This window comes from Balearica regulorum, chromosome 27, assembly GCF_011004875.1.
Source record: "Balearica regulorum gibbericeps isolate bBalReg1 chromosome 27, bBalReg1.pri, whole genome shotgun sequence".
Classification (NCBI taxonomy): domain Eukaryota; kingdom Metazoa; phylum Chordata; class Aves; order Gruiformes; family Gruidae; genus Balearica; species Balearica regulorum.
The window spans coordinates 877,753-905,097 of record NC_046210.1 but is presented as its reverse complement, the minus strand read 5'-3'; the positions used below and the strand labels follow the sequence as shown (position 1 = coordinate 905,097).

Below are 27,345 nucleotides of genomic sequence, written 5' to 3'. Positions count from 1 at the left end.
TCAGCGGTCGTGCCCTTCCTCAGCGAGACCCTATCCACGCTAACATGACAGGTATCTCCCTCTCTCCGGCCAATCCCGGCGCCCTCCCTCTCCTTGATCCTGCCCCTTCGTCCGGCGAGAGCCAATCACCACGCGGGTTACACACCCACCCGCGGCGCGAGTGCTTGTCCCGCCTCGCCGTGCGGCGAGCCCCGGCTGAGGCGGGGGGGGCCCCTCTGATCCCCGCAGCCCGCCCTCGGCCTGCACCGCACACGGGGCCCGTCCGAAAGGACAGCTCGGCCCGCCTCTCCCCAGACGCCAGTCCCTGACAGGAAGTCTGAGTGAAAACCAGCGTCAATCTTCTCTTTAGGACAAACCCGTCACGATTCTGCCAGCGCCCGTGAACTTCCCGCGCGCGGGGCCTTCCCGATCGCGATGCAACGCGGCCGCCGTCCCTCCCCTCCCTCCCCCGGCGGCAACTACGCACTCGCGCCCACCCATCATGGCGCCGGCGGGCGCACATCCGGGTACACCCGGGCGGAGCCAGCGTCGGGAGAGCCCCGCCCCCGCGCCCATCCCGCTCCGCCGATTGGTCTGCGGCGGCGGCGGCGCGCTGTGCTCGCCCGCCCCCTGGCGTTCGCGGGGGGCGCAGCGGCGGCGGAGCGTCGCGGAGCGCGGCGGGAGCGGGGCCGGTATGAGCGAGCTGCGGCAGCGGCTCGGCCGGGAGCCCGGCGGGGCGCCGGAGCCTGAGGAGAAGGTGGGGTGCGGGCCGGGCAGCGGAGGAGGGGAGGGGAGGGGTCGGGGAGAGGGGCGGCGGCGCCACGGCGGGGATCGGCGGGAGGGGCGCGGGGCCTGCGGCGGGCTGGCTGCGCGGCCTTGCAGACGGCGGGGGGAACCGGGCCGGAGCCGCTGCTGCGCCCCCCCCGTCCTGCCCCGCGCCGTGCGCCTCTGCTCGTGCTCTTGCAGCGCCTCCACGGCCCGTCGCTTCGTTCGCTTGCTCCCCCAGTCCGGCAGCCCCAAAAGCGTCCCCGAACGAGCAGAGCCCGGCCCCGGGGGGTTCTGTCCGCGGCTGGACAACCGGCCCGGGATCCGGTGTGGGAGAGCGGGGATCTGGGCCCAAACTGGGTACCCAGTGCGGTTACAAAACCCCGCAGGTCCCCTTAGGAAGGCTTTGGTGTCTCCTAAGCCATCCCTCTGTAAATACCCTGCCCTGCAGTCTCCGTCGGTAGTTTAACGAGGTTTAACGGTTACGTTTCTCCGAAGAAGAGCCGTGAACAGAAAACCGGACTCCGTTTTCCTGTAACGTCTCTTCTGTTCCAAACCCAAGCCCAGTTGGATGCTCCAAGCTCGGCAGTCGCTCCGTGCGTCATGTCGTCACCCTTGTCATCTTTAATCCTGTGCCTCCCCAAAGAGGAAAGGAATGAGAGGAATAAGCAGTCAAGAAAAACTTCGTAAATAATAATTGCAGGGTCACGGAGAGCAAAAGCCGGAGGGAGAAGTGGTTCTTCGCACTGCGTTGGGGTTTAGTGCTTGTATCTTGGGAGCGACTCCGCACTTGTCCGTTTGCACTTAGTAGCATCATATTGATGTTTCCTCTGCTAATGCATGAAGTACACAACTCAGAGAAGCATGAAATCATCAGGCAAAATGCCTTTTGCAATGTTAATGTCACATTTAATGCTGTTTTGAATGCCAGTTTAACACCTCCTAGGAGCTGCACAGTCATGTTTGAGGAAGCTTTATTATTCTGATGGGATTAGAGAGGGAACTGGGACAGAAAGCACGGACAGTGTCGAGAATGGGTCATCTCGATGTCGGTGGGAAGTTTCTGCCTTTTTCGTAGCTTACGTGAAGCTGTCTGAATCCACATTTACTGACCTCTATTAAGAGAGCGATAAGATGGCTCCTGTTTTGTTGTTGTTGCACATAGGGCGAAGCTGTTATTCTCTAGATAAGTACCTTTGTCTCAGTTGGAATTTACTTTGCAGCAGAAAATCTTCGGGGACTTTTATATTCCAGAACTTTTGTGGGAGTTGGAAGACATCCCTCAGCAGCCTGGAAGGACTAAGTACTGTGTAACCGGTATGCAAACAAACTCCCTCAGCCACGCTGCGATCTTGCTTTAGCTACTTGTGATGCGTTCCTAAAGAAGGTCAGAGGGCCGCTATTTTGAGTGCAATCTTGTTATCTCCAGGCAAGTATGCTTTTTACATATAATGAGCCTTCTGAAGCGCTCTGATACTACCTTTGAGTCAATGACTTGAAGTGTCCTTACTAGAGAGAGGGAACGTTTATGTCGTGTTGCTCATCCTAAAGCAGCTCAGTTGAATTGCAAGAGAAGAAAACAAACCAACCAACCAACCAAACAAAACCCCAAGCAAAAAAAAAAAAACCAAAAAGAACCAAAAAGAGAAGGTGTTTCCAAGCAGTGAAGAACAGCTCCTCTGAGGTGCTGAATGTGAGGTCTGGTAACAATAGAAGGCAGTTACGGGAGGCAGAGAATTTCCCAAAACTGTTAAAATCAAGCCCGGGAGGAGGTTACCTGGTAACAGTAATCCTGCCATTAGTAAAACCCGACAGCGTCATGCTTTCCGTGGCAGCAGACCTCAGTGGCAGATTTTTCTTTCCTCCCCTGAGATCAAGCCGTTGTGTTTTTAGTGCTCAGGAAATGCCTGGCAGAGACTGAGAATAATATTGCTATAAAGCCAATGCAGCAAATATTGCTCGTGCGTGTCCTGTTTATCAGTGATCTACGCCTGCCCAGTGCATTGCCTGCAGGAATTACTGTCGAGAGGGGACATTCCCATTTCTGCTTTGTCATTCCTTTGCCTTGCCAAGAAAAATAATTTAGCAATGCATATTGTATTCTAGAGAAACCCTTGTGTCTTCTGAAAAGAGCTCGTGGTGTATTAAAAGAAACAAGTTAAAATGAGATGTAAACGTCAAGGTTGGCTTGAAGATTAGACCCAGAAAGTTGTATTTTGTACTTGTTCTCACTTTGCTGTTTTGATAAAGGAAAGCGAGAGGCTGGTTTCACTTTCTGGTCCTCTAACCCTTGCACAGTGTCGCAGCTTTGATGTTTTCCTCCCCGCTGGCACTGGGCAACGCTTATAGCTGAAACCGTGCTGCTTCAGTTGAGACCATTGTGCCAGGACATTTTAAAATCGATTTTTGTTAAAACTGTTGCGCAACACGCAATCTTCATCTCAAAGGGAACAAGGCAACATCTGTTTACTCTGATCAGTGAACTCCCTCTGATTTCTCCAGCGAAAAAACAGGGAAACTTTGCCCTGATGTTGTTTGTGCTTGGTACCCATTTTCTTAGCCCAAAGGACTAACTGTTAGTTGTTAGTGTGTAGACATCTGAGATTAGATGAATGAAACAAGTTCTAGTTTCTTGTTACCCTACAGATCCCACGCTCCTTTGGTCTTTGTAGACTCGTTCCTTGCCTTCATAGACTCATTCGTTGTCTAAACCCAGAGGTCAATGCCATCTCTCCTGTGTTGCGTGCATCCCGTTCAATCACATTTTGTCTTCCAGCTTCCGAAGAGAACAGGAAAAGTGCAGAAGAAAATTATTTCACGACACATGCGGAGCTTTGTGTGACTTGACATTGAGGACAGAGGGTTTTTTTCCTTTTCCGTCCTTCTTTTGCTAGGACGTTGTCTGAAATTGGGGAGGCGGCGGGGTTCTCAGGCATCCTAGTCCCATGGAAGGGCAGGAGTACAGTTCTATATCCAGGCAGGCTTATCTGGGCTGCAGATCACACCGTGACGTCACTTGTGGCTTTGTTTACCCACCCCTTTGTCACTGGCAGTCAGTGTCTTGCTGGAAAATACTGTCCCTTTTAAGAGAGGTGGCAGGTGCAAGAGCAAATGGAAGCGGTCCCTGCAGCCGCTCTGCTGGCAGGCGTTTTTGTGCAATGGCCCACGCAGGTGAATTTTTCCACTGTGTAGCGCTTGGCACCTCGTTGCACTCACAGCAGCTGGGGATGCTCGTTTCTTACGGGAAAAGGGGTTACAGTGACTGCAAGGAGCATTGGTTCACTGACACAAGGCCCTGATGAGCAGGCATGAAGTGTGCAAGGGGGAAATGTTTCTGTACTTACGAAGGGTTCGATGATGAGGACTCTTCTTTCCAGCCTGGTTTTGCAGTGGACTGATGATGTGACTTTTATCTGGCTACATCTGTGCCATGTGGTACAAAAAGTGAAAAACTCTGGTGTCCAAGCCTTGTGATTCTTGTGCTTCCAGGCATTTTGCAAGGCTTCCTAGTGATCTAAAGTGCTTTGAAGTTGCTGAGCTAAGTAAGTGCCAGGTATTTGAATGCCAGTGCTGACAAGTAACTGTCCCTTAGGTCTGCTTGGGAGGGTGAAGGGTAGATGTGAACGGCTGTCTGGTGTGCACTGGAAAGGATGCAGCAGCTCTGATTTTGGTCTGTGGCTCGGGAGAAGGTGCAAGAGTAGAGAAATAACAGTGCAGGCGCTCTGAAGGTTTAGGCAATTTCAAATCCTGTTACTTCCCAGGTCACAGGAGAGCTCCTAGTACTTGGGAGTTTGTGATAACAAGATGAGGTAGGACCAAGACCAATAAACCACTGCAGTGATGCCTCTCTTCATCCACAATTAAGAGAGGCAGAAGTACAAGTCTGCTTCCAGACCCACCCCAAAGGCTTATATTTTTGATATATCTTAGTATTATTTTAGGCTTGATGCCAAGCATCAGTTTGCTGGGCTTCTGCTGAAATCATTTATTCTTGATAGATGCTAGCAAACAGAGGTCTGATGTGAGAATGCATTTCAGTCTTCCTTGCTGTTTGATGCTGAGCTGTATGCGTGCCTGCCAACAGGAGCGCATTGTTATCTGTTACTGTTAATTGCAGCAATGAGAAATTGGACCGATTGCATTTCTAAAAGAGCTCATTAGAGCCAGCTGTCGAATTTAATACCTTTGCCAGCTTCTGGTCTGCGCTGGAGCTGATGGAGGAGCTGCAGGCTGCTCATCATTTCCTTTGAATGGTGTTTGACTTGACTGCTACTCCTTTTCACAAAATGCACGGGCTTTCCTTTGAACTGCCCGTTTCCTTGCTCATTTGTGGCGATGCTGGAGAAGTTTGATCCCAGGAGGATTTTGTCAGTTTAAGGGTTGGATGACTCCGCCTTGGGCTGCAAGGAGGTCTTTTTCTTCCCAGCCTGCACGGAGATAGAGCGAGCACGGAGACTCTCAGCGCTCAGGTTAAACCCCCCAAGTGCACATCATTTTCTGTTACTCCGCCTTTTGGATAGTGTGGAGCTGCCTTCTGTTTCCTATCCCTGCCTAATGACTGGACGATTTATTTCTGCCTCGTCTGGAGGGCCACGTTCCCTTAGGTTGTGGCAGTATCTGAAAAGTCGCTGTTACCTCCAGGCAGATGGCTGACCTGTTTTCTGAAGCATTCTTGCTGGTGGATCTGGGAGCTTCTTTCCAAGTTCTCTCTTGCTGCTCCAGCAGTCTGTCCTCGTTCCCTATCGCATCTTGTTACTGTGTACGAGGAGGTCAGTATAGTGCAGGGTGATGGAGGGCGGCCGTGGCACACCCACGGCTCCCAGGGGATATTCACGCTGTCTTTGACCGCCCCACCGTTGCAGGTTGAGGTCAGGGCTCTTGCTCAGCGCCCAGATGAGCTGTTCTGCACACAAACGGTGTCTCTGCTTGCACTTTGAAGCCGTGTGCTTGAAGTGATACGCTGAGGGTGATTCTTGTGAAGGGAGGGATGGTTGGTGCTGAGAAGAGGGAAGTTGTGATGAGATGTTTGTGTTTCTCTTCCCAGCAGGGAGAAAAACTGAGGACTGATTTCACTATCAAGCACATACCACACATTAGGTGGCAAGAAAACCATTTTCTGTCCTCCTGCCTGCCTGAAATGAGCAGTGATGAGCACAGGGGTAGACTGCTCTTGGAGATAAAACCCTTAGGAGACCAACTTATGTGAAGATGCAGTGTTTCCAAGCAAATCCATATTTCCTTTCTGAAAGAAAAGAATACCGCTGCTTTTCTTTGTTACACATCTGCAGGATTTTGGGATAGAAACCTATTACTGTGCCTGTCAATAGCTCTATTTTTTTCCCCCAAAATGTGGTCTGTGTTAGTGTGTGTCCCTCCTGGTGATCTTCACTTGAGTTTTCTCTGATTTATGATTTCCAGGATTATAAAGAACCATGAAGATTCATAGATTTCTCTTTAGAACAAGTTGTGTGATAGGTTTATGATGAAGCTGTGACTTCAGAAAACTACTGATTTGGGTTCGTCAGGATTACACCTGAACATCCCGGGCCGGGTCCTACATTGCTCCTTTCCTTGATTAGTTCAAATAAAGCCAACGGGATTGACTGGTAGAAAAATGTGAACAAGGTTGAGGTACCACCTTATAGTCAGCAAATTAAATAGACCAGTTAAGATTTTTTTCCGATTAGGTTTTGGGAAAACATGTGTAACTCCAGAGGAATTGAGGGTCAGGAGCCATCGGCCTTGGCATGATGCAAGCTCTCATTTCAGAGGACAAAAATAGACTTTTTGTGCACTAACCTTCCAATGTGAATAGTGTGCCCATTGCCGCAGAGCTGTTTGTTCTGTCTCGTTTCTCACAGCTCTTCCAGATAACAACAGATTGAAACGTCTGTGCAGAATCGTGCAGACGCAGCTCCAGGCTGGGGCAGCCTCTTTCAGACACCGAGTCCGAGAGGCGCTTAGGAGCTTTGCTTTCTTGTTTCTGTATGTGTTTCTTGGTCTCTGCAGGGACAACAAAGTCTGCCGGTTCGGTAAATGCCACGATAGCAGAGGAATGCCAGATAGATGCAGGAAAACCCAGCGCTAAAGCCTATCCCCAAAACATCTCCATCCCGGGTTTCAGAGGGGGAGGCAGGTTCCTTTCGTAGCAGTAGGAAATTCTGGGGCAATGCCAGAACCAGCGACCTATTTTTGCGCTCTTTTGTATACAATATCTTCTTGAAAAAGGACTTGGAGCCTGATGCATTTACCTTCTTATTCCTGGAATAAACAGAGCCCGGAGCGGGTGCTGTGTTGGGGGCCAGGCAGAGGATTAGCTTGTGCCAAGTGAGTCACAGGGATACGCGACTTCGCGTGAATCAGATTTGCTGACACTGAGATCAGGCTCTTGTATCAGAGTGTTGTTCTGCTAAATGCGAACTGTGCATACCTCCGATCACATCCCACTGGCGAGCAGAGCTTGCTTGTGTTCAAAACAAAGCGGGTGGCTTCGGGAACATGAGATGGCCATGGGAGTTTTCTTAGTTATTTCAGTCACTACGCAAACATGCTTTTTGTGATGTTATCTGCTAATGGTCTCCGTTTTTAGGCATGCCCTAATTTCTGTGCTTGTTTTCAACTGGAATATGTTCTTTCGGGATGGGGAAGGGAGTCCCATATAAATGTAAATGAAAACTGAGCTTTGCTTTTTTGAGACAAGAAATTAAGCAGTCAGCACGAGATGCCAGCTTGGTGGGATATCTTGATGGAGGGACATGAGAAACTTGAATTTAATTGCCCTGCAGATAAGTTCACAGCCCAAGAAGTTCAAGCACCAGGACACGAGCTACTTTGTGCCCACTTGTGAAGAGCCAATGCTTTTTTGAGACCTGAGCACAAATCGAGCCTGGACGCTTGTTTGCTTCTTCCTTCTAGTGTTAATGGTCCCCAGACTTCTCTCTCTTCTTTCACCCTTCTGAGCCTGTAAGCCTCTAAAAGAGAATATCCTATAATTCAGGAGTAAGGGGAGGATTTTTTGCCTTGATGTCACCTTGAGGACAGAGGTCTTGGGGGATCTGTCTGAGGTGGGTTTGGCTGTGGCACGGCAGCTGTCGGAGATGGGCAAGTGCCATGTAGGTAAAGCAGTGAAGAAGGAGAGAGGGGAATGGAGCAGACGGTTTTCCCGGACGTAGGAAGTCAAACCACTTTTGAAAAACATTGAGATTTTCATAACTGAGGCCGCTGGGTTTGTATGCATTAGGCTAATGGCATTGGCCTTCATCCTGCAAATGTGCTCAGAGGTGAGGATAGTAGAGGCTTTAGTACAGTTGGTCCCTGTTGTTCTAGCTGTCAATTTTATTGCCTGAAAAAGCAACTATATTTTTCTCTTTAGCAGTGTATTAGCATTTTCTGTCACTGCTTTTTTGTTAAAATCTGGCAGGAAGTCTAAATAAAACAGCGCCTTGCTTCAAGAAAGGTGCACAAATAATGGGATTTCTTGAACTAATCTGATCTACCAGCATCAAATACTTAACTCTGTATCTCTGTATTGGGCAGAAAATTTTTGGCAGGGAGATAGCTGACTTGTTTCTATGACAACTGAGATCATGTCATGGATACTTGGGCAAAAAAACCCCGAGCGCTCAGAGCTTCCGTTGCGAGAAAGCCATTTAAAACGTGAGCACAAATTTCTTACCGCATGCTTGCAGAGGTTAAGTTGTTTACAGAAAGCTAAGACAACTCATTTCTCCATGTATTTTTCTTTAGGGTGATAACACATTTGTTCACAAATGTTGCGTAGATCTACTGATTTCACAGATTTAACAGGCAAGTAGGTATCTGGCTTTTTGCTCCATCTGCTCTGGTTCATCAGTCAAGAGAAACAGACCTTGCAGAGATCTGTGGGATTTACTCTTCTTGTCATGGCTTGCGTAAAAATGAATGACTTGGAATAAAATGTACCTTGCTATCTTGATTTTATTCCTGCATTACTTATTCCCTTGATTCTTAAAGAAGCCTTCAGTATTGAGATGATAAATTGAAGAAGGAGCGCTAGGCTTGCCCGCGGTGCTGATTTGTTGCAGATTTGCACAAAAAAGAGCCCTTGAATTTAGTAATTCCTTGTTGGTAACAGAAGCCAGTAAATGCTACTGCATCTGATTGTTTTTTAACAGACTTAATGCTTACCCTGTAAAAGAAAGGGAAGAATAAAGCCAGATTCCAAGGTAACGGGAGGGAAAGTTTGCTTTGCCCTTACTGATGGGTTTTAACTGCTTCCCGGCTCCGCATCACGCACACGGATTTCTAACATCCTGGCACATGTTCGCACTGAGTGCTCTGCCCTCCGTCTGCCTGGGAGGAGAGAGGCAGAGGGAATATCAACCACTGAATGAACAGGAAAAATTGGTGAGGGAGAGGTGTGCTGGGAGAATATGGGATAAATACGGCTGGAGACAGCCACATCCCAGTGCAGGAGCACCAGTGGAAGGTGGTGGGATTGCCGAAAGGTGACGGGGCTGCGTTTTCATTTGTCTGGGCGGCATCTGGTTCAGTGAGACCTTGGTGTGAGATTGAAACTTTTAGGTACCAGTGTCGAGCTGTGTTAGCTGCTACCTCAAAGTCATAGTTGGTTCAGGCGTGATCTGATGTATGTGAGAATCAGCCTGCGACTAAATAGCTTCAATTTTAGGAAGAACCTAAACAACAACCAAGAAAAGGCAGAAAAAAGGTCTGTGGAAGGATAAAGGTCCAGTGGCCGGGAAAGGAGACAAGTCACGATTTCTGGGTTAACTTGCTGCAGGTGTGAGTCTCCAGGCTTTTGTTTCAAGGGCAGAAATAGTAGAAAACAGCACAGAAGAGGCATCAGAAATGTGTTTCTTGGGGGAGCAGCAGAATTGATGACAGAATACCATCTATGAGACCCGGCTTCCCTGAAACGCTGTTTGTACTGGCATTGCAGGACACTGTGTCTGCAGCCTATGGCTCAACACAGCCCAAACCTGCCCCTTGCACTCACGAGCTCTTTGCAGAAGCGCTGACTCTGTAATGAGCTTAAATCTTCACCGGCAGTAGCCCTTGGCGAGCATCACTCACTGTCGGCTGCACCGCTTTGCACTCTTTGCTTGCTGCTGCAAGCTGCTTTGCAGAAGGTATTGCTATCTGATGATTATCCTTCGAGGACGGGGATCTGTCTAGATGGGTTGGAGGACTAGCGAGATAGCAGTGGAAACACGCGGAGGGTGTTACCAAGGCAATGCCACAGCTGGATTAAGAAGCCCAGACGAGGGTGCATCACGCTTAGGCTCAAACAAGTTATTTAGCACCCCACTCAGCTGCTTAAACCGGTGATTTGTAGGCTGATGGTTGCAATTTGCATAAAAGGTATAAAAATAGTGTCAATTACTGAGTCCTCTCCATAGCCTATATCTGGCACAATGTCCTATATAATCGCAACACTCAGTTTCAGAGGGATCTAAGTAGGGAGAAGAGCAGATTCCTGAGGCTCAGTTGTTTTGAAAGTGAAGATGTTAAAATGTATGTTAGCCCTGACTTTGGCAATTTCTTCCATCAGGGAAAAGCCTTTCTTCTACCTCCCATGAGGCTTAAATTGAGCAGGCAAGATATGTGGCAGCAATGAATCCTAGATTTAATGTTGAACCCTCACAATGTCCCTTTATCTTGACAAACCTCTTGATTGCCTTCTTCGTACTCTCTGGAAATAACACGGTGACGTTTGTTGGAGCTGTGGGTATTGCGTGGCTGTTGCACGACCTCTCCTGTTCCCAGGGCTGAGGATGAAGTGGGGAACAGCGGAACGCGTGTGCCATTGGACTGATCCAGGGAGGCTTTGCTCCTGCTCTTGGAGACCAAAACACTTTGCACCACGAGGTTTGGTTTGGCATTGCACTGAAAGCTTGGGTCGGGTGACTGGTGATGTGGTTGACATCAATTTAGCAGCACCATCCCTGGTAGTGCGAGAAATCATCGGCTGGGCTACGGCAGAGATTGGGACTGCCCGCTCCAGCAGCTGTTAGAGTAGCTCAGTTGCAACATCAAATTCCTCCGTCTCTTGAGCTGTGCAGTTGCTTTCATCCTTCATGTTCTTGGCCAGGAGCGGAAGGGAGGAGTGCATCAGTGCTCTTTCCCTTTGTTTTGGTCTCGGAGCACTTTGCGAAACTTCTGATCCTCTGGGCTACAGGCAAGGAATAATTTGCCTGCTTTGCACTTAGCCTTGCAATGTTAGTGCTTTGGGAATCAAACGCAGGGATGCTGGCTTGGATCTGCTTTCTCCTTTCAATGCCTACTCCTTTTATTGCATGGCTGGCGAGCCTGGGACTTGCATGAGATGATGGATACTTGGGCTGCATTTGAAATCTTGAGGTTTTTGGGTTTAGTGTATGCAGATGATGGCAGTTACCCCAAGTACCAAAGCACTTCCTTGCCCCTTTGATTTGAATCAGTCACATTAATTTTTCTTTTTTAGAAATGTGCAACAATTAGTTATGTTTATTAGTTATGTTTCCTAAACATAATCTAGAAGACCAGAAGGAGAAACTGAGTTTGGTCAGGCTGGTGCTGAAGCTGTTATTATTCTCTATTATTTAGATTGCTCACAGGGTAATTCCGCAGAGAATCCTTTTCTTGGAGAAAGCATTGCAATGGGAAACATAGACTGTAGCTAAATACAGTGTGCTGATTTCCCCAAACCTGCTCGAGAACCCCTGACCTGTGCTACAGGATGCCAAACTCGTGGTCTTCAGGGAGTTTTATCGTCTCCAGTCTTTTTGCCTGCTGCCATTTGCAGCTGCCTTGTGGAACTGATCTTTTGTGTGTTCCCAGCTAAATGGCACTAAATCTCTCTGAAGTCCGAGGGACAAGTGCATTTTACAGGTCAGTTAAAAAACAACTGAAAAAAAAAAGCCACGTTGCATTTCTTTGCCAGCTCTCCAAACCCATGCGAGTGCTGGCAGAGATGTTTAGTTTTGCTTTCCTCTTCCTTCCCAGTCGATGGGAATGGAAAGAAGCGAGCGCGGAGCAAGGCGAGGAGGAGGCGACGCAGGGTGCGACTGGTGCGATGGCCAGTGCTTCGCTCGTCCCCGGAAGCAACCTCTGACAACACCGTTGTATTTTTAGCTGCCTCCACCTGACGGTGTCTAGCTGTCTTTGTTTTAAGAACCTGGCCTGCAGCCATTGATACGTTACAGCTTGGGGAGTAATTATCTTTTCCTGCCTTAAATAAGGGAGCTACTCAAGTCTTACTGCTCTAGTGAACTACAAATACCCCTTGATATGGTTACACCAAACCAGTCGCAGTGGATGCTTGTTTTGGTAGGGGTGTCCCCGCTCCGAGCACGGGGCAGCGCTGCGTGGGAGCCCAAAGGGATGAAGTCGCTTTGTTTGCAGAGCTCCCAGTGTTTGCCAGCTTGGCTCCCGCCTTGCTTTTCCTGCAAACTTACTCTCTTTTCCGGGAGTTTTAAAATAGCCCATGGTCCGAGGGCAAATGCACGGGCCGTGCCTTGCCTGATGCACGAGCACTCCCCGGGGAGTGACGTTTCCCTTCCTCGCTTCAAGGACTTGAGGAGCAGGATGAAGCTCTGCTGCTGAAGTGAGGGGCAAAACGTGGAAGTTTGGATTTGTCCTTTATTCACGAGCTGGATTGGAGGAAAAAATGCTGCTGGGTAGAGGGCATGGAACTGCCTGCGAGCCAGGAGGTCACTGGTAATCCTTTTTCCACCACTGGCCTGTTGCAGAGCTGTCAGTATCCTCCTGCCTTGCCTGTATTTATTTACCCCCTGAATGCAGGACTTTGCTCTGAGCCGAGTGCCGGAGCAGTCCAAGGGGCAGGAAAGCACGTGTATTTCTTTCCAGTACATCAGGTTTCTTCTGCGGTCTGAGAGGATGGTTGGGCCAGAGCGATAAGCCATGCTCTTCCTCTTCAGCTATTTGAGGATAGGCTCAGTGATATTTTTAGCGCCTGCATGTAAAGTCAGCACTTGAAAAGTCTGTCTGGGAGCCTTGAGCCTGTCTGCTTGGAGGCCTTTCTTTCTGTGTAATTCGGGCAGGGTTGCATACTTGGAGACCGGCCTGGGGACTGGGGGACCTTGTAAAAATTCCTGCTAACAAGCCTATGTCCTTCTGTGTGCTTCCGTTCCGAGGGAGCAGAACCTGTTCTGTAGCCACTGCTGAGACTGATGGAGAGTAAAACTCATCATGTATGTCACCTAAACCACTTGATGTTGTCTCTCATGGGTATAACCCCACGTAATACCCAGAATATTTTCTTCTCCTCTTTCTCTCATGCAGAAGTAGCGTGGTGGTAGGTGTTGCATCCCGTTGGCTGGTTAGAGTTTCTTCAAAGAGTGCCAGCACTGTGTCTAGTAAAGCTCTTTGTCTCTAACTTGCAGGAGTCAGAGTCTGAGAACAAGCTGGATGGAGAGACAGCATCCGACAGCGAAAGCAAATCCGAATTTGGAGGATCGCCCCCAGTGCCAACGTCGGATGACACTCCGGAGGTCCTTAACAGAGCTCTCTCCAACCTGTCCTCAAGGTAGCACTCACTGAGCATTGTTCCCATCTGCTGCCAGGGGCCCTCCATCTTCACCGCAGCTTTCCTAGCCCCGGTGGTGGCTGCTGGAAGCTGACTAAGAGCTCCGGGAAGCGCTGCGCTCTCCCTTCCTGGCGGCAGGCAGGAAGGTGCCCCGCGGCCAGAGGAAGCAGAGGATGAGGGTGATGTTAGCAGTGCTCAAGGCTGCTGTGCGTGGGAGAGGACCGGTGGCAGAGGAGCGCTGTGGGAGGGCTGCCTCGCTGCGTGCTTGGTCTTGGCAGGTGAAAAGAGGCCTGGATGGAGCAGAAGACGTTGTGTTTAGCTTTGACAGCACTCTCAGCAAAGACTTCAACTGCGGTGGTTTTTAACCACTGGTGTGACTTACTTCTGCAGGAAGCATGAGAAAAGCACGCTGATAAGGACGAGATTTAAGAACAAACTGAGAATGTTCTCTACAGACTGCTTTGGGGAAAAAGCATCTTATTTATATCACGGGAGAAGGAGTCTCTCCTGGGTGTGCTGTGAGGATGGGAGAGGCTCAAGGCAGGATCTGTTGGAGAGCAGCGAGGGTACAACACGCCAGGGCCCATGTCTCCTCTTGAAAAGGAGTGCAGAGAGGGGTAGCGATCCCCATTTTATTTGAACTTACCATGCAGCTTGTCCAAGGTGTGGGAAACCTGTAGCAGAACAGGAAGAGACATTTCAGTGCCCTTGGAGATATGCTGCACCTGGCTAATGCTTTCTGCATTTAGTTGAGGTTCGTAGCAGGGGAGACTGAGCTGCACTGTAGCCTTGCAGCTGCTGCAACCAGGCCTTCATCAGTGGATCAAAGTCTCTCTGCAGCACTGAAAAGAAACTTGGGGTTTCCAGGGCTCAGTTTCCTTCCTGTGATGTGCAGAGAGCAGAAGTACTGTCCTGCTTCTTTGCTTTGTTTTGACTTTCTCTAACATCTTTCCTTCTCTATGGCCTAGATGGAAGAATTGGTGGGTGAGAGGCATCCTCACGCTGGCAATGATCACCTTCTTCTTCATCATCATCTATTTGGGACCCATGGTCTTAATGACAATAGTAAGTGCTCCAGAGAGATGCCCTGACATTCACAGCAGTAGGGGGGAAGGTTGCTAGGACCATTGCTGGAGTGGGAAGCTGAAAGCCTTGTGTTTTGGAAGTCCTTAGCTTGCTGGATTTCTCTCTCCATGGAGGAAACCTGGAAGGAATCTGTGACTGCCTGCCCTGGAGGTCAGCATTTGGCTGCAACTGAAACTAATACAAGGGGCTGTTAGAAACCTCCTGCAGAGGAAAGGGAAGAACAACATGGTGAGCTTCCCATGTTGGATTAGGAGACTCCTGGCAGACTGATAGTGACTGCTAAAGTGTCTTTTGCTCTGCACATGAATGATTTTTATCTCCTTGAGATAAAAATTTTTAACCAACATGTATTACAGCTTCTGGATGTCTTTTTGTGCAGGTGATGTGTGTCCAGATCAAATGTTTCCATGAGATTATCACTATTGGCTATAACGTGTACCACTCGTATGACCTTCCCTGGTTCAGGACGCTCAGCTGGTGAGTACGGGGGCAGGCAGCAAGGGGATCATCTGGCTACCTCCAAACCAGAGACCCTGGGATTGCTGTGTGTTGACCAGTGTCGTGTGTAAAGGAAAAGCCCCCAGAAATCTTGATAGATCAATATCTTGAAAGAACCCCTATTGATAAAGTTTGTCCTGTTGGTCACGAAGCGCAGAGATTTGAATCCCATGATCTGTGCAAGGGACAGCATGGACAGGCGTGACCTCTTAGAGATGGATGTGATTGCTTGGGTGGGATGGGAGTTTTTAGGTGATTGTGAAACAGGACTGAACATTGGGACATAAGGGCTGGGGAGAGGACAGGAGCAACGCTTCCACACAGAGCGGGTGCTTTTAGGATGCCCAAGCTCGCAGAGGCCTGCTGAGGAGTGCCACCTAAAGGCAGAAAGTCCTTGTGCGTCAGAGGGCCAAAACCGGACCCTGATAGTGTGATCCATTGCAAAGTGGAGCTGAGTGATGCAGCCGCTAGTTTAAATGAAGGTGACATTTCTAAAGTGGGAGAAACAAAGTTCTGGCTATCTCTTGAAGAAATTCTGTTTGCAGTGTACCAGAGCAATGTAAAGACCTTAGGGATCAGTCACTTTCTGTGTTTCTCCAGAAGCTTTTTAGAGTTCCTGCTAGTGAGCATCTGCATCCTTCACAGGTACTTCCTGCTCTGCGTAAACTACTTTTTCTATGGCGAGACAGTGACGGATTATTTCTTCACCCTGGTTCAGAGAGAGGAGCCCCTGCGGATTCTCAGCAAATACCATCGCTTCATTTCTTTCACCCTATACTTAACAGGTAGAGACCACATTTTCTGTTGGTTAATCTTGTCCGGGCTGGAGGAAAGAAATCTCCTTGAACTGCTCTTGTCCTGAGCATTGTGTCCAACACAGTATCCGCAGCAAGTTATCTCTGCTCTTCGGTGATGCTGTAACTTGGCTGCGTGGTCAGAGTAGTGGTGGCAAATCTCTTACATGAGGCTCTGTAGAAGAAAACTCCGTAATCTGTATGGGACAGCCAGGCTCGATTGTTCATCTGTCCAAGTGTTACTTGTAGGCAACGGTATTTTGTGACTTCCAAAGTAGTGTTTTTTCCCACTCCGCATTGCTGCTTTACTCAAGTAAAATCCTGAGTTGCTGTGCAATGTCATGGTAAAAAAGTATTTCTTACTGTTGAAGATACATTCCCACCATTTACTTTTCTTCTGTCTCTCATCAGGTTTCTGCATGTTTGTCTTGAGTCTGGTGAAGAAACACTATCGCCTCCAGTTCTACATGGTAAGGTTAAATGCAGGGCCTGGCTGCCCCCAGTTGGAGGCAGAAGAAGGAATAATGTAGGCTGCTTGAAAATGTTGTGTAGAGGACTACATGTCAGTAGCTGTTTCTGTGCTGGTTGTGCATTGTAATGCTGCCTGGAAGAACAGTTACTGTGAGCACACTGTATTTTTAGGAAGCTGGCACTGACCAAATTTCCCTGCAAACATGTATTCTCTTCTCTCTGCACTTGTAGACACTATTAAGAAACTTTCTGCAAGGTGAGAGGACTGCACAAGGCTACTTGACTCTTGTACTGAGGGTAGATCACCACCAGGGTTAATTGGCTACGTTCCCCTTTTCCCAAACATCAGCAAGGCATTGCTCATGTTTGACTCAACGCAGCTAGTTTTGCTTTCCAGTGTATTCAGCACACAGGGATACAGCTTGGATATCTATCAGTCTTTTCCTCTTCTTATATAGTTAGAAGGTTGAGTGAGATGTATGGGATAGGGGTGAGCATTTGGTCCAGCAGAAGTCTTCCCGATGAAGGTCACCTCTGAAGAACGTGCCCATAAATTATTACGGGTGACTGTTCCCCGCTCTTCGTGACTCGGTGTTTGCCCTGGTGAAGGTGCATGCTAGAACTGCACATGTGCATGACCTCTGTCTGCGAGGTAGCTAACAGCATCTGATTTCTGCCAGCGATGCGTACGGGCAGTGTCTCTAGGCAGGCTGGACTGCATGCTGTCTTCTCTTCCAGTTTGGATGGACCCATGTGACGTTGCTAATTGTTGTTACCCAGTCACACCTCATCATTCACAACCTGTTTGAAGGAATGATATGGTGAGTTGCCGTGCGTTCTGAGTTGCTTTGATTTCTGCAGCCTGAAACAAATGACCATGTTTGGAGTTAAAACTGTTCTTTTAAAAAAACGAATGGCTAAGCAGAAGGTGCTTCCTCTGAGGCACCGACCTGTTAAAAGCAAAAGATTGAGTGATACCTCAGCGACTTAGGACTTGCTTTGTGCCACTTGAGCAGTACAGAGTTGTTGTAACAAAGCATCTGAAAATTGCTGTGGGGTGCAGGGACCTCTCAGGCAGCGTCAGGGCTGTGTAGATGCTTTCTTTTTATACCCACATCTAGCAAATGGATGGGAAAGTGCTGCTCAGCACTTGATTTGGGGCAGTGCCGTCTGCATCATGTTAAAAGCAGCACTATGAAAGGAAGGAGATCGCAACCTGCCACCTTACTCCGCCTGCTGTGCAGAGCAGAAGCCCCTTTGGTGGTCTTCCCAAAACCAGCAGTGCCAGGAACTCATTCTGGCCGCTTCAAGATTGCATGTTCCTCTGCGCACCACAGCCAGCCCGGAGGGCTTCGGGAGCTGCCTGCTTACAGCTAAAATGCAGCCTCTTTGGGGGGCAAGGGGGTGACTGTCTAACAGCATGTCATGTGTGGCAAAAGAAAACGGGCTTAAACCAGGCCGTTCTGGGTATACAACGTGCTTTTGAATCCGGAGGACTAGAGTACCCCCCGAGGTTTCCCTAGGAGCTTCAGGTGGTTGCTCCTTGCATTGCATTGGAGGGGGAGATGTTGATGTGATGGCACTGCAAAGCATCTTAGGAAGCAGTTGCTCATTTATGTAGGTCTTGGAGTTGTCTGATCTTGGCACTTTCCAATGGTTTGATTCTTCTCCCATCTAGGTTCATCGTCCCAATTTCCTGTGTGATCTGCAATGACATCATGGCGTACATGTTTGGGTTCTTCTTCGGCCGCACACCACTCATCAAGGTTTGTAACACTTTGGTGGATGAAACCTGCATTTTGGCTTCTTTGGGTCTTAGTCCTGTGTTCCTTCGTCTCCAGTTTCATGGCTTGCTGTGGGTCTGAAGCAAGCCTCCAAGTTAAACATGGCGTGCATCCCAGTCTTTGAGGCTGTAAAGTGCAACGAACCGTTTCAGACCAAGATGTTAGTGTCAGCTTCTCACCAAACTCTTATTTGTTGTTTGTTGGCACCGATTTGTATTTGCCTCAGCGATTCACAAGCGAGGAAGGGCTGCATAGGTGTGCAGCGGTGTGCAGAGATGTACAGTTTGTAATTACCCCCTTCTCTCTCTCTGGCAGCTCTCCCCAAAGAAGACCTGGGAGGGTTTTATTGGAGGATTTTTTGCCACCGTTTTGTTTGGATTGCTGGTAAGTAGCAATCATGGAGCTTATTTCATTGGTCTTTTCCCTTTGTAGGGCGACAGTGTTTTGTCTAAAAACTGCAGTCAAGCTCTAAGCTCTCCCAGCTCTTGTCAGAGACTTCATGTTTTCTGCTGCAGATGGAGCAGAGTACTGGAGGAAGTTTTTAGTCCCTGTTAGACCCTGTGACATGTTCATTCCAATAATTATCCTTGAAACTTTCTCCTGCTGCTGTTGGATGAATGCTGTGCATCATTGCAGGGGGAATTCACTCTGATCTGTTTTTATGATGATCTCTGCATCTGGTTGTTTCCATCCCATCAGCCAAGTGGTGCAGCCCGTCTCAGCCTGTTTGTACAAGGCTCTGATCACTGCTTGCTGAACAGATGCACTTACTAAACGAAAATGCTTACTCTGCCTTTAGCCAATTAGTGCTTCTGAGGAGAGTAATCTTCTTAATGAAGCCGGGAGAGTGGCTCCCTCCTTCCCATGTCTCCTTGAGTGGCCTTTTCCCTTGAGACTGGTTCTGCCACATTGCTCAGGAAGATATTAATGCTGCTTCCTCTTGCCGCGTCTTTTTTTCTCTCTCCTTGAAGCTGTCCTATGTGATGTCTGGGTACCGGTGCTTCACCTGTCCGGTGGAGTTCAACAACGACACCAACAGCTTCACAGTGGACTGTGAGCCGTCAGAGCTGTTCCAGCTACAGGAGTACAACATCCCCTTGGTGCTGCAGTCCGTGGTGGGCTGGGTAGGACTCTCTCTGTTTATTTGATCTTATTTATTGGGGTAGGAACACCCAAGAAAAGAGATCAGGGCTTTATTTTTATGGTCTTCAAAGGAACATGACAAAGGTACATGCATAAAAATGGGGAAGTTAGCTCCATGTTGATTGAAAACTCAAAGGAGCTGTCCCAAGTCTGATGGGACTTGAATCCACTTGAAAACCAACTAGTGTAAATCCTGGAGAGCACAGAAAGAGGAGGAAGTGGTGGACATTGCTATTCTCATTAAAAATCCTTCTCTGACATGTTTTTCTTTCTGCAGAAGACAGTCCGGATGTACCCCTTCCAAATCCACAGCATCGCACTGTCTACTTTTGCCTCCCTCATTGGGCCGTTTGGAGGCTTCTTTGCTAGTGGATTTAAGAGGGCCTTCAAAATCAAGGTGAGGATGGTGAAGGTCATTTACATTTTAGAAAGGAAAGACTCAATGGCTGCTACCACTCTAAACAGCCCCTGTGCTCTAACGAGTGGCAGGCTGGAAGCTTTGGGAAGGCAGAGAAGGTTTGTTTGGTCACAGATAAAATGCTGGGGCAAGATTTAGATTTTTTGACTGAATGGGGAGAGACCTTAAAATTTCAACTGATATTCTAAACCCCGCTTTGGTGCAGAACTTGAGGTAGAGGAAGAAAGACCCAGTCAGGAAATTTTGCAATCTGAGGCTTCCCTTGATGTCTTGCAGGCTGGTTTTATGTATAAACAGTCCATGTTCGGTTAAGATGCCTTGAAAGGCAAGACAGCGTTGCAAGAGATAAACATCCTTGACCTTTGAGTGACAGATCTGAGTTAAGCCTTCATGTCCCTCAGGCACCGATAGTCTTCATAAAGGAGAAACTTTAAAAACAAGGGACAGATTAAACAAAATGTCTTCTTAGTCTGACTTTTGTCTTCTGGGAAGAATTAGAGCAAGAGTAGGAGTGTCGAGCATAGAAGTGCGTAAGCAGGTCCAGGTAATGGGCATTTAGGACTGCTAAATACAACCCCTTCTGCCTTGCACAGGACTTTGCCAACACGATCCCAGGGCATGGAGGTATCATGGACCGCTTTGACTGTCAGTACCTGATGGCTACCTTTGTGAACGTGTACATCGCAAGCTTTATCAGGTATTTATTGCTTTGCGGTCAAGGTTGGGGGCTCTGTCAAACTCAAGTGATGTACAAGTGATAAGAGACAGTTTTTGTCCCCATGATATTAACATCTAAAAATACAAGATAAAGAGAGGAAATGGAGGCTTGAAGAAGAGAAGCATCTTTCAGCAGGGTAATGCAAAGCTGGAAACGCAACTCCTGTTTCCCAAGGTCTGTTATTCCAGACCCTCTGAAACTCCTCTATGTCCCCGTGAACGTTGAGCATGCTTTCCAGAGTTGAACGAGCAGAAAAATATAATTTTGTAGCATTACCAAGTATTCTGTAGCCAAGCATAGAAGAAAGCCTGTAGGTGCATAAAAGATGTACTGCAGGAGTTGAGGAGCTGTCTTTATGTGGCTGCTTTGATTTTTGGGAGGGAGCATCTGCTGATAAGGGAAGATGCACAACCCTCTTGAAACAGATTGGGTTTGGGGTTTTTTTGTTTACAGTTCTGCATCCTGTGCCTTTTGAATCCATTTCCACATCCCAAGTGGGGTTAAGCTCCCCAGGTAGAACTGGTGAAGGAATGGGCAACATAGCTCTCACTTTAAGCCTATTATTTTGATGAAATTGCACTTGGGTTCCCAGATTATTAAGACTTAGCGATGTGACTCACTGATAATGATGATGCTTTTTGTGTTTCAGAGGTCCTAACCCAAGCAAACTGATCCAGCAGTTCTTAACCTTGCGGCCAGACCAGCAGCTCCACATCTTCAACACGCTAAAGGCACACCTTGTTGACAAGGGTATGTTAGGGAGTTTGGAGGACGCATAGACAGCCGGGCGATTGGAGTAGGACTGAAAACAGACAAGCCTCCTTGAGGAAATTCCTGGCTTGACTGATTTAAGACAATAATAAGGCCTCATTTCACTGTAACTTTTCTTCCTTTCTTGGTAAATGTTTGCATTTGTGGGTTTTTTTAAATAATATATTTATATAGCTTTGGTTCAAATGAGCAAATCTTGAGTTTGTAGTTGAAAAGGAGTTAAAGCTTGGAAGGACTGTTGGGTGAAGTAGGAGGGTACGACTGTCCTCGTGGTCTGTTCTTAACCTTCAATGCGTGTGGGCAGAGCTGAACATTTGCTGTGAGTGTGTTCACGCAGGGAATACACAAAGCATTGTCCGTACGTCCACCTCTGCACGCGGGAGACAGCAGGGAAGGCGAAGCTGTGCAGCTCCCTTGGCGGTTGTGCCAGGCTGTGTTCACGATGGCAACTCTGGGGACCGTCATTTTCTCCGGTGGTAAATGTGAATGCAATGTTAATTTTCCCAGAAAGCCACATTTATGCCTGTGTGCAGTCTCCTTGCAGACTGCCTGGCGAGCACAAGGCTCAGTTAATTGGAAGAGCATCTTGTACTCATCTAGCCACATTTCCTCTGCCCAGCCAGGCACGTGCATCTGTTTTCACTTGCTGTTTTTTGCAGTGCCTCTCACATTCCCCCCCTTATGGCTGATATTTTGGCAAATAAGTTTTTTTATAACCAATTAAACCAGAAATAGACTGGGGACAAGGAGTCAAGAAACTGGTAGTTGCTTGTAGGAATGTGGGAGGTTCAAATTGCTTCAAAACTGAATCAAGTAAATAGGTTTTAAAGAACACTGAAGTTTCATTGAGTAATTCTTGCCAAGTAAGAACAACCCTTTAAATAACTTGGGTCATTTTTTCCCCCTTCACATAACCTTTAAGAAACTTTGAACCACTCTTTTTCATTTCTCAATGGTTGGAAACCCTGCACTGGGATATTTTAACTAATTTGGAGAGCAGTTTCCAACTTGGTTTGTCTTCTGAAGTTTGCTGGTTGAGGCTCCAGCACCCCGCTGGCGCTGTCAGCAGGGTATTCTGGTTTTCTTTCAGGGATCATGTCTATCACTTGTTTTTACTTGAGTTCTAGATGTTGTGCTGCTGAGTTTATCATGGTCTATGTTGCATTTCAGTCTGGGTTCATTTACCTGCAGGCTTCTGTCCTGCTTTGCTTACTAAATCTTGTCATAAATAGTTTGTACTTAATAGTTGCAAGTTTTATCTAAGTACTTTCCTTTATTTTGTCACACTTTTTATCATTTAAAAATGAGCGCCCTAAAGATTGTAAAACTTTTCTTTTTTTCGTGATCAGATAGTGAAAATATCCCTGGTTTACACCTTATGCAATGTTCCCAAGCACAAGGTGACTCTGATTTTACTTCTTTCCATAGTTTGTACATAGGAGAGAGAAACTTTACCTTATTTTAACCTGGGGAATGAGTGACAGGGAAAGATAATACAGAAGTACATAGCTGTTTTCAAACAGTTGCTGCCATAAACCTTATACACAGACCCCCCCCGATATGGACACGTACACACTGCGAGCTAGCTAAGCATCAATGGAAAATAAAACACCTGAAAATACTTCATAGATCACACTCCATATTCTGATTCTGCCATTGCTTTCATTTACCCTGAGTGAGCGAGAGAGCGTGCATGTGTGTAAATACATTAATAATACCAACCTCTCTCTCACATTTCTATAGGACGCTTTCTGTGTCACAAGCTCTGCTTCATCTCCCTAAACAGGAACCAGGGGGCAGAAGTTTGTGCCCGTTGTACTGGAAATACAGGTATTTGATCGAAAGAACAGATTGTGGAGAAGAAGGGTCCGTTTCCACGTAGTATTTTCAGCATGGTGCTGGCAAAGTTGCTGGTTTCTGGCAGGGACTGCTACGATGGAGCCGGTTCAGGATTGCATTTGGTTAATGCCAATGGTGTACGTAGAGACTTCCCTGGACTACTTGTGGAGACTGTATTAGGCAGGGATTTGTTTTCTGTTGATTTAGCAGATATTGGTCCAAGCCGCTAATTTGAAAATTGGAGGGGAGAATTAAGGTGCTTCCATCTTGCTTTGCCCAGGGAGAATATTTGGTTTGTGTTTCGTGACAATTTGGCCGAGTTTAGCTAGGCAAAGTGAGGGCACCTGCAAGGAGTACCGGGGCTGGGAATAGGCGTGGAAGTGACAGGGTTTTATGTAGTCCCCGAAAAGTCATTTGTCCTCTGGTGTCAGACAAGCTGGTGCTTTTCTGAATTCTCCCTGCCCATTGCCAACATCTGCCAAAATCCCTTGTAGTGCACTGTTGGGTCGTAAGTCAGTCATCAGAAGAATGATGCTATAGTGTTGATCAATATTACAAAAGTGTACGGCTCTTTAGATTAAGAAATGTTTCATATGAGTCTTTAGCCTCCTCATCTTGCTTTAAACTTTTTGTACCTCTTTAGTTGTAATTAATGGGGCAAAAATTGAACGCAAAGCTTTTCTGCATGCTTTTAAGTAGCATTTGGGCCTTTTTGAAGGGTGTAGTGCTGGATGTGGACACTGGAGGGCAAAGCAGTTGCATTTAGTGGCTTCCTAGGGCTGGGAGAGAGGCAGTAGCAATAATGCCTGTGGGTGACTTTCCTGATGAGCTCGCAGCTTTAGTCTTGCTTCCTTCCCAGCAGTGCAGTTAAAGGGTGGACTTCCAAGCCTGTTTTGATCCTGGAGGGTAAAGCCACGTTTAGCGTCCTGCACTGGAGTTTAGTAAACTGAATGGGAAGAGTGCATCTGTTTGAGAAATGGAGGAGGAAGGGAGGGCGATGGAGGTTGTTAAGATTATTTGCAAGCTGTACAGCTGATCTTGCTGAGAAATGCTGGTGAGCACCATATCGTGTCCTCCGTCGGGCTGAGAGCTGTGGCTGGCAAACCCACTTCTACACCACTGGTATGAATATATGTGATAGTACTGCTCAGCTCTTAGCGACAGTGTGTAGTCTCAGGGAGCGTTTTGTGGGTTTTCCCCATCAGCCCAGCCTGTGAGTGGCTTTAGTTTGCTGTAGCTATTTCAACCTTAGAAAGTCAGAGGAAACGAAAAGCTGACATTACTGCCTCTGGCTGTCCCTAAAGGAGTTAACTGTGATGCCAAGGGATGTGTAGCAAGACGCGTTGCATCTCTTTTCATTGCATTAAGCCTTGCAGGACCTTGGTCGTGCTGCAGCTCTCACGAGAATTTAGGTTTGGAGCGAGGCAGGGATGTCTAGGTAAGGTGAGGCAGGGATGCTCACGTGAAGTTCCTCCAGCTGCAGGGCTCGAGCTTGGCATTGCACAATAGTTTTTGTTCACAGTGGGCTCCATGACTGGAGAAGTTCCTCCTGTATTTGCCCAGCAAGAGGGAAATAACTGTGAAGCAGACCAGCAAGGGGGAGGTAGTGTATCAGCTGACGCGTGTGCTTGGATCAGAGGGAAGAGGAAAGTAGGATTTGGCAAGTGTGAAGCCTGCGAGGGTACGACTGCTGCCTGGCAGGGGACAGACTGGGCTAGAAACCACCTCTTCGTGAGCGGTCACTGCGTGTCCAGTTGGAGAGTACAGAGAGGGGTGTGAGTGTATTTAATAAGCAAAGGGATGACATGGCTAGAAAGCTGCTTTCGCATAGCGCGAGAAGCTGGCTGTCCTGGTGAGGTGACTCTAAACGTTCATGATTGTTTGCTGGTGGGTGATTTAGTGATACGGGTTGGACGCTGGTTTGATCCACAGCCTGAGTGGGCACGGTCTGTGGAGACGAGCACTTGGCATGCGCTGATCGGAATTTGCTTCTCCAAGTCTAGTTGTAGCCCAAATTAGTTTGCAGATCAGATGCACGGCCAGACAGTGGCCTGCGGTGCTCAGTGAAACATCGAAACCTGGTTTCTATGTACGATGTCCTGTGCCGATCAGCATGTATTATTTAGATATTCTTCGGGGTGACGGGCTCAGAAGTTTGCTGACGCTGATCTGAAGGGGCAGCTGTTGCCTGTGGTTTATGGTACCCTGTACCACTGTGAAGCTGGAAATCCTGTAGCACAGGCTTACGCTGGGCACCAGGCTGTGAAATGCTGGTACCTTATATTCCAAGGTATGTCCTCTGTTTCCAATGTGTGCAGCCAGTTCCCCCTACCATGGCTGCAGTGGGATCCTGGCATCTCTTCCTCCCCCCCGCCTCCTCTGACCGGCTCTGTATGACAGGAGGAGAGCGAAGCTGTGTGGAAAACATCGGTCTGGCCCATCCAGACCCTTCTGGGGACAGGTGTCTGTCACAAAAAGCATCGCGTGAAAGCTCCTGTGGTTCCTGCCCTCTGTAACCAGCCCTGGAGTTGCATTTTGTACTACTGTAATCTCTGTGTGCTCCTGTTCTCCAGACCTGATGTGTTTCTACCATCGGCTTCTTTCGCTGTGCATTGTTCTTTTGATTAATGTTTTAGCTACACATGTAGAGTTGCCTTTCTTTGACCGAATGTCCGAATGTGATATATTGTATATTTTAAAATATTTACCCTATTTATATACTATATGTTACTGTTAAATAAATATAAGTTCCGTTATCTGTAGTGGAGTTTTATTCAGCGCTGTCTGCAAGTGGGGGAGATGCTGAAAACCTCCTTTCTGTGCTCTGTAAAGCAGATTGGTTTGTTTTAAACTCGGATTCCGCTAGTCCTTGCCCCGTAGGAATCCTTCCTCAGGGATCTTCCTAGGAGCAGACCTGGCTGTGGCAAAGACCCATGTGAAAGCTGCAGATGGGCTGAGCACGCAGGCAGGATCGGACCGTCCACGTCCTGCACGAGGGACACAACGGCTGCATCTCATGGGTGGTAGCTGTGATCAGATCATACAGGCCCATCTTGATCAAAGATGAGGGAAGTGTTGGCACTGCTGCACTCTGCAAAATCAGCTCATTTTGCCCTAAATATTTCACTGGAAATGTGAAAAACTGTTGGAATTCTACTTAGCATAAATTATTGCTTCATTTCGGCCATTTCTCCTGACTTGCGTGGGGTTAGGAGAGCAGACTCCTTCTGTTTACCCAGCAAAACATACTATTTTTAGCTCTTGTGTTATTTTGACTGTTTTTGACTTATCAGCTAAGCCAAACCAACCCATCAGCAGCCCTCTTTTTGCTTCCTGTCACACTGCGTGGGCATTTTCAGACAAATTAATAACAACAACAAAAATATGATGCCCTCTTTTTCTCCATAGCAACCTTGCAAAATTAGTCTAAAGCCCCAAATCTCACGTTGCAACACATCGCCCTTGGAGGAGTCAGCCGGTTAAGCAGAAAAGTGCGGAGCAGTGCCATGCGATATTCAGCAGTCCTACAAAGCAGTTAGATGCCATTACCGAGAGGTCTTGAACGATCCCTCGGTGTTACATCTTTGGGAAAACGGCCTATGAAATCCCTCAGCAAGCCGGGCAGCGTGCGTGCCTGTGCCTTGCAGTGAGTCAGACACATCATCTGACAGCCTCTGCGGCCGGCATATCTGCATTGGTGCTTGTGTTTCAGCTGTTCAGCTACAGAGTCCTGCTTGTTTCTCCCTATCCTGTGCCACTTTAAAATCAAACATCAAAACCTGCAATTTCCCAGTGGCAATTCCGGTGCTAGCTGTGCTCCGTACCCAGAAAGACAGTAAGCCTCAAACCAAGGTTGCCTTGTGCGAGCAGGTCTCGTACAGCCCTCTGTCCAGACATTTCCCATGAGATCCTGATAGAAGAGGGATGTAAAAACAAACCAAACAACTTTATGGGTTGAGATTTGGCCTTTTTAAGTTCCCCTGGGGCATTCAGTTCAGGAACAGGCTGCCCAACTTCATTGCTTAAAAAAAAAAAACAACCAAACCCCAGACAACCCCGATCTTGTGATGTCCTTTCCCAAACCCAGAGGCAGCCAGCAGGTACCTGACGGGAGCAAGCAGGAGACAAACCAGCTCTCTGGGCACTTGCAAAGGGCTGTTACGGGATGCCAGAGAGGGCTGAGCTCCTGCGGTGTAGCCACACAGCATCAGGCTGAATTGCACGATTTTGGGCTAAAACACTTGCTGTTTCCTTTGTCGAGGGGAAAGTGCCACGTGACATCCTGTTCACACAGGCAGGTGGGGAAAGGCAGCTGTTAAGCTGCTGCCAGGCTTTCGTAAAACAAAACAGGTTGAAGAGAAAAAAAGGATCACAGTGTATGACACACACACACCCCCCCGAGCTCCTATAGCTTTCTGCAGATATTATTAAGATGAGGAAAAAAATGATGCTTAATTCAGGGCTCATTCAGGGCCCTCTGCCTGGGGTACACCAAAGCAGAGTTAATTCAGGCAGTTTGGGTCCAAAGCAAGGTATTGGGGTTAATCTAGTTC

General features: G+C 47.9%; 1 protein-coding gene across 1 annotated transcript; it reads left to right on the top strand.

Moving 5' to 3' along the window:
• The first annotated feature begins 466 nt into the window (after positions 1–466).
• On the top strand, positions 467–25,548 carry CDS2 (CDP-diacylglycerol synthase 2). Its single transcript, XM_075736545.1, has 13 exons — positions 467–736; positions 13,128–13,270; positions 14,239–14,335; positions 14,736–14,833; positions 15,500–15,639; positions 16,060–16,118; positions 16,858–16,940; positions 17,798–17,885; positions 18,219–18,287; positions 18,875–19,027; positions 19,324–19,443; positions 20,058–20,161; positions 20,832–25,548. The coding sequence occupies exons 1-13, from the start codon at positions 482–484 to the stop codon at positions 20,959–20,961; spliced, it is 1,539 nt and encodes a 512-aa protein (XP_075592660.1). The 5' UTR covers positions 467–481; the 3' UTR covers positions 20,962–25,548.
• The last annotated feature ends 1,797 nt before the right edge of the window (positions 25,549–27,345 follow it).

Coding starts and splice junctions, on each gene's coding strand:
- CDS2 (XM_075736545.1), top strand. CDS start 482: ATGGCGCCGGCGGGCGCACATCCGGGTACACCCGGGCGGAGCCAGCGT. Junction 16,119..16,857: donor ATCGCCTCCAGTTCTACATG/GTAAGGTTAAAT, acceptor CTTCTCTTCCAG/TTTGGATGGACCCATGTGAC. Junction 17,886..18,218: donor GCCGCACACCACTCATCAAG/GTTTGTAACACT, acceptor TCTCTCTGGCAG/CTCTCCCCAAAGAAGACCTG.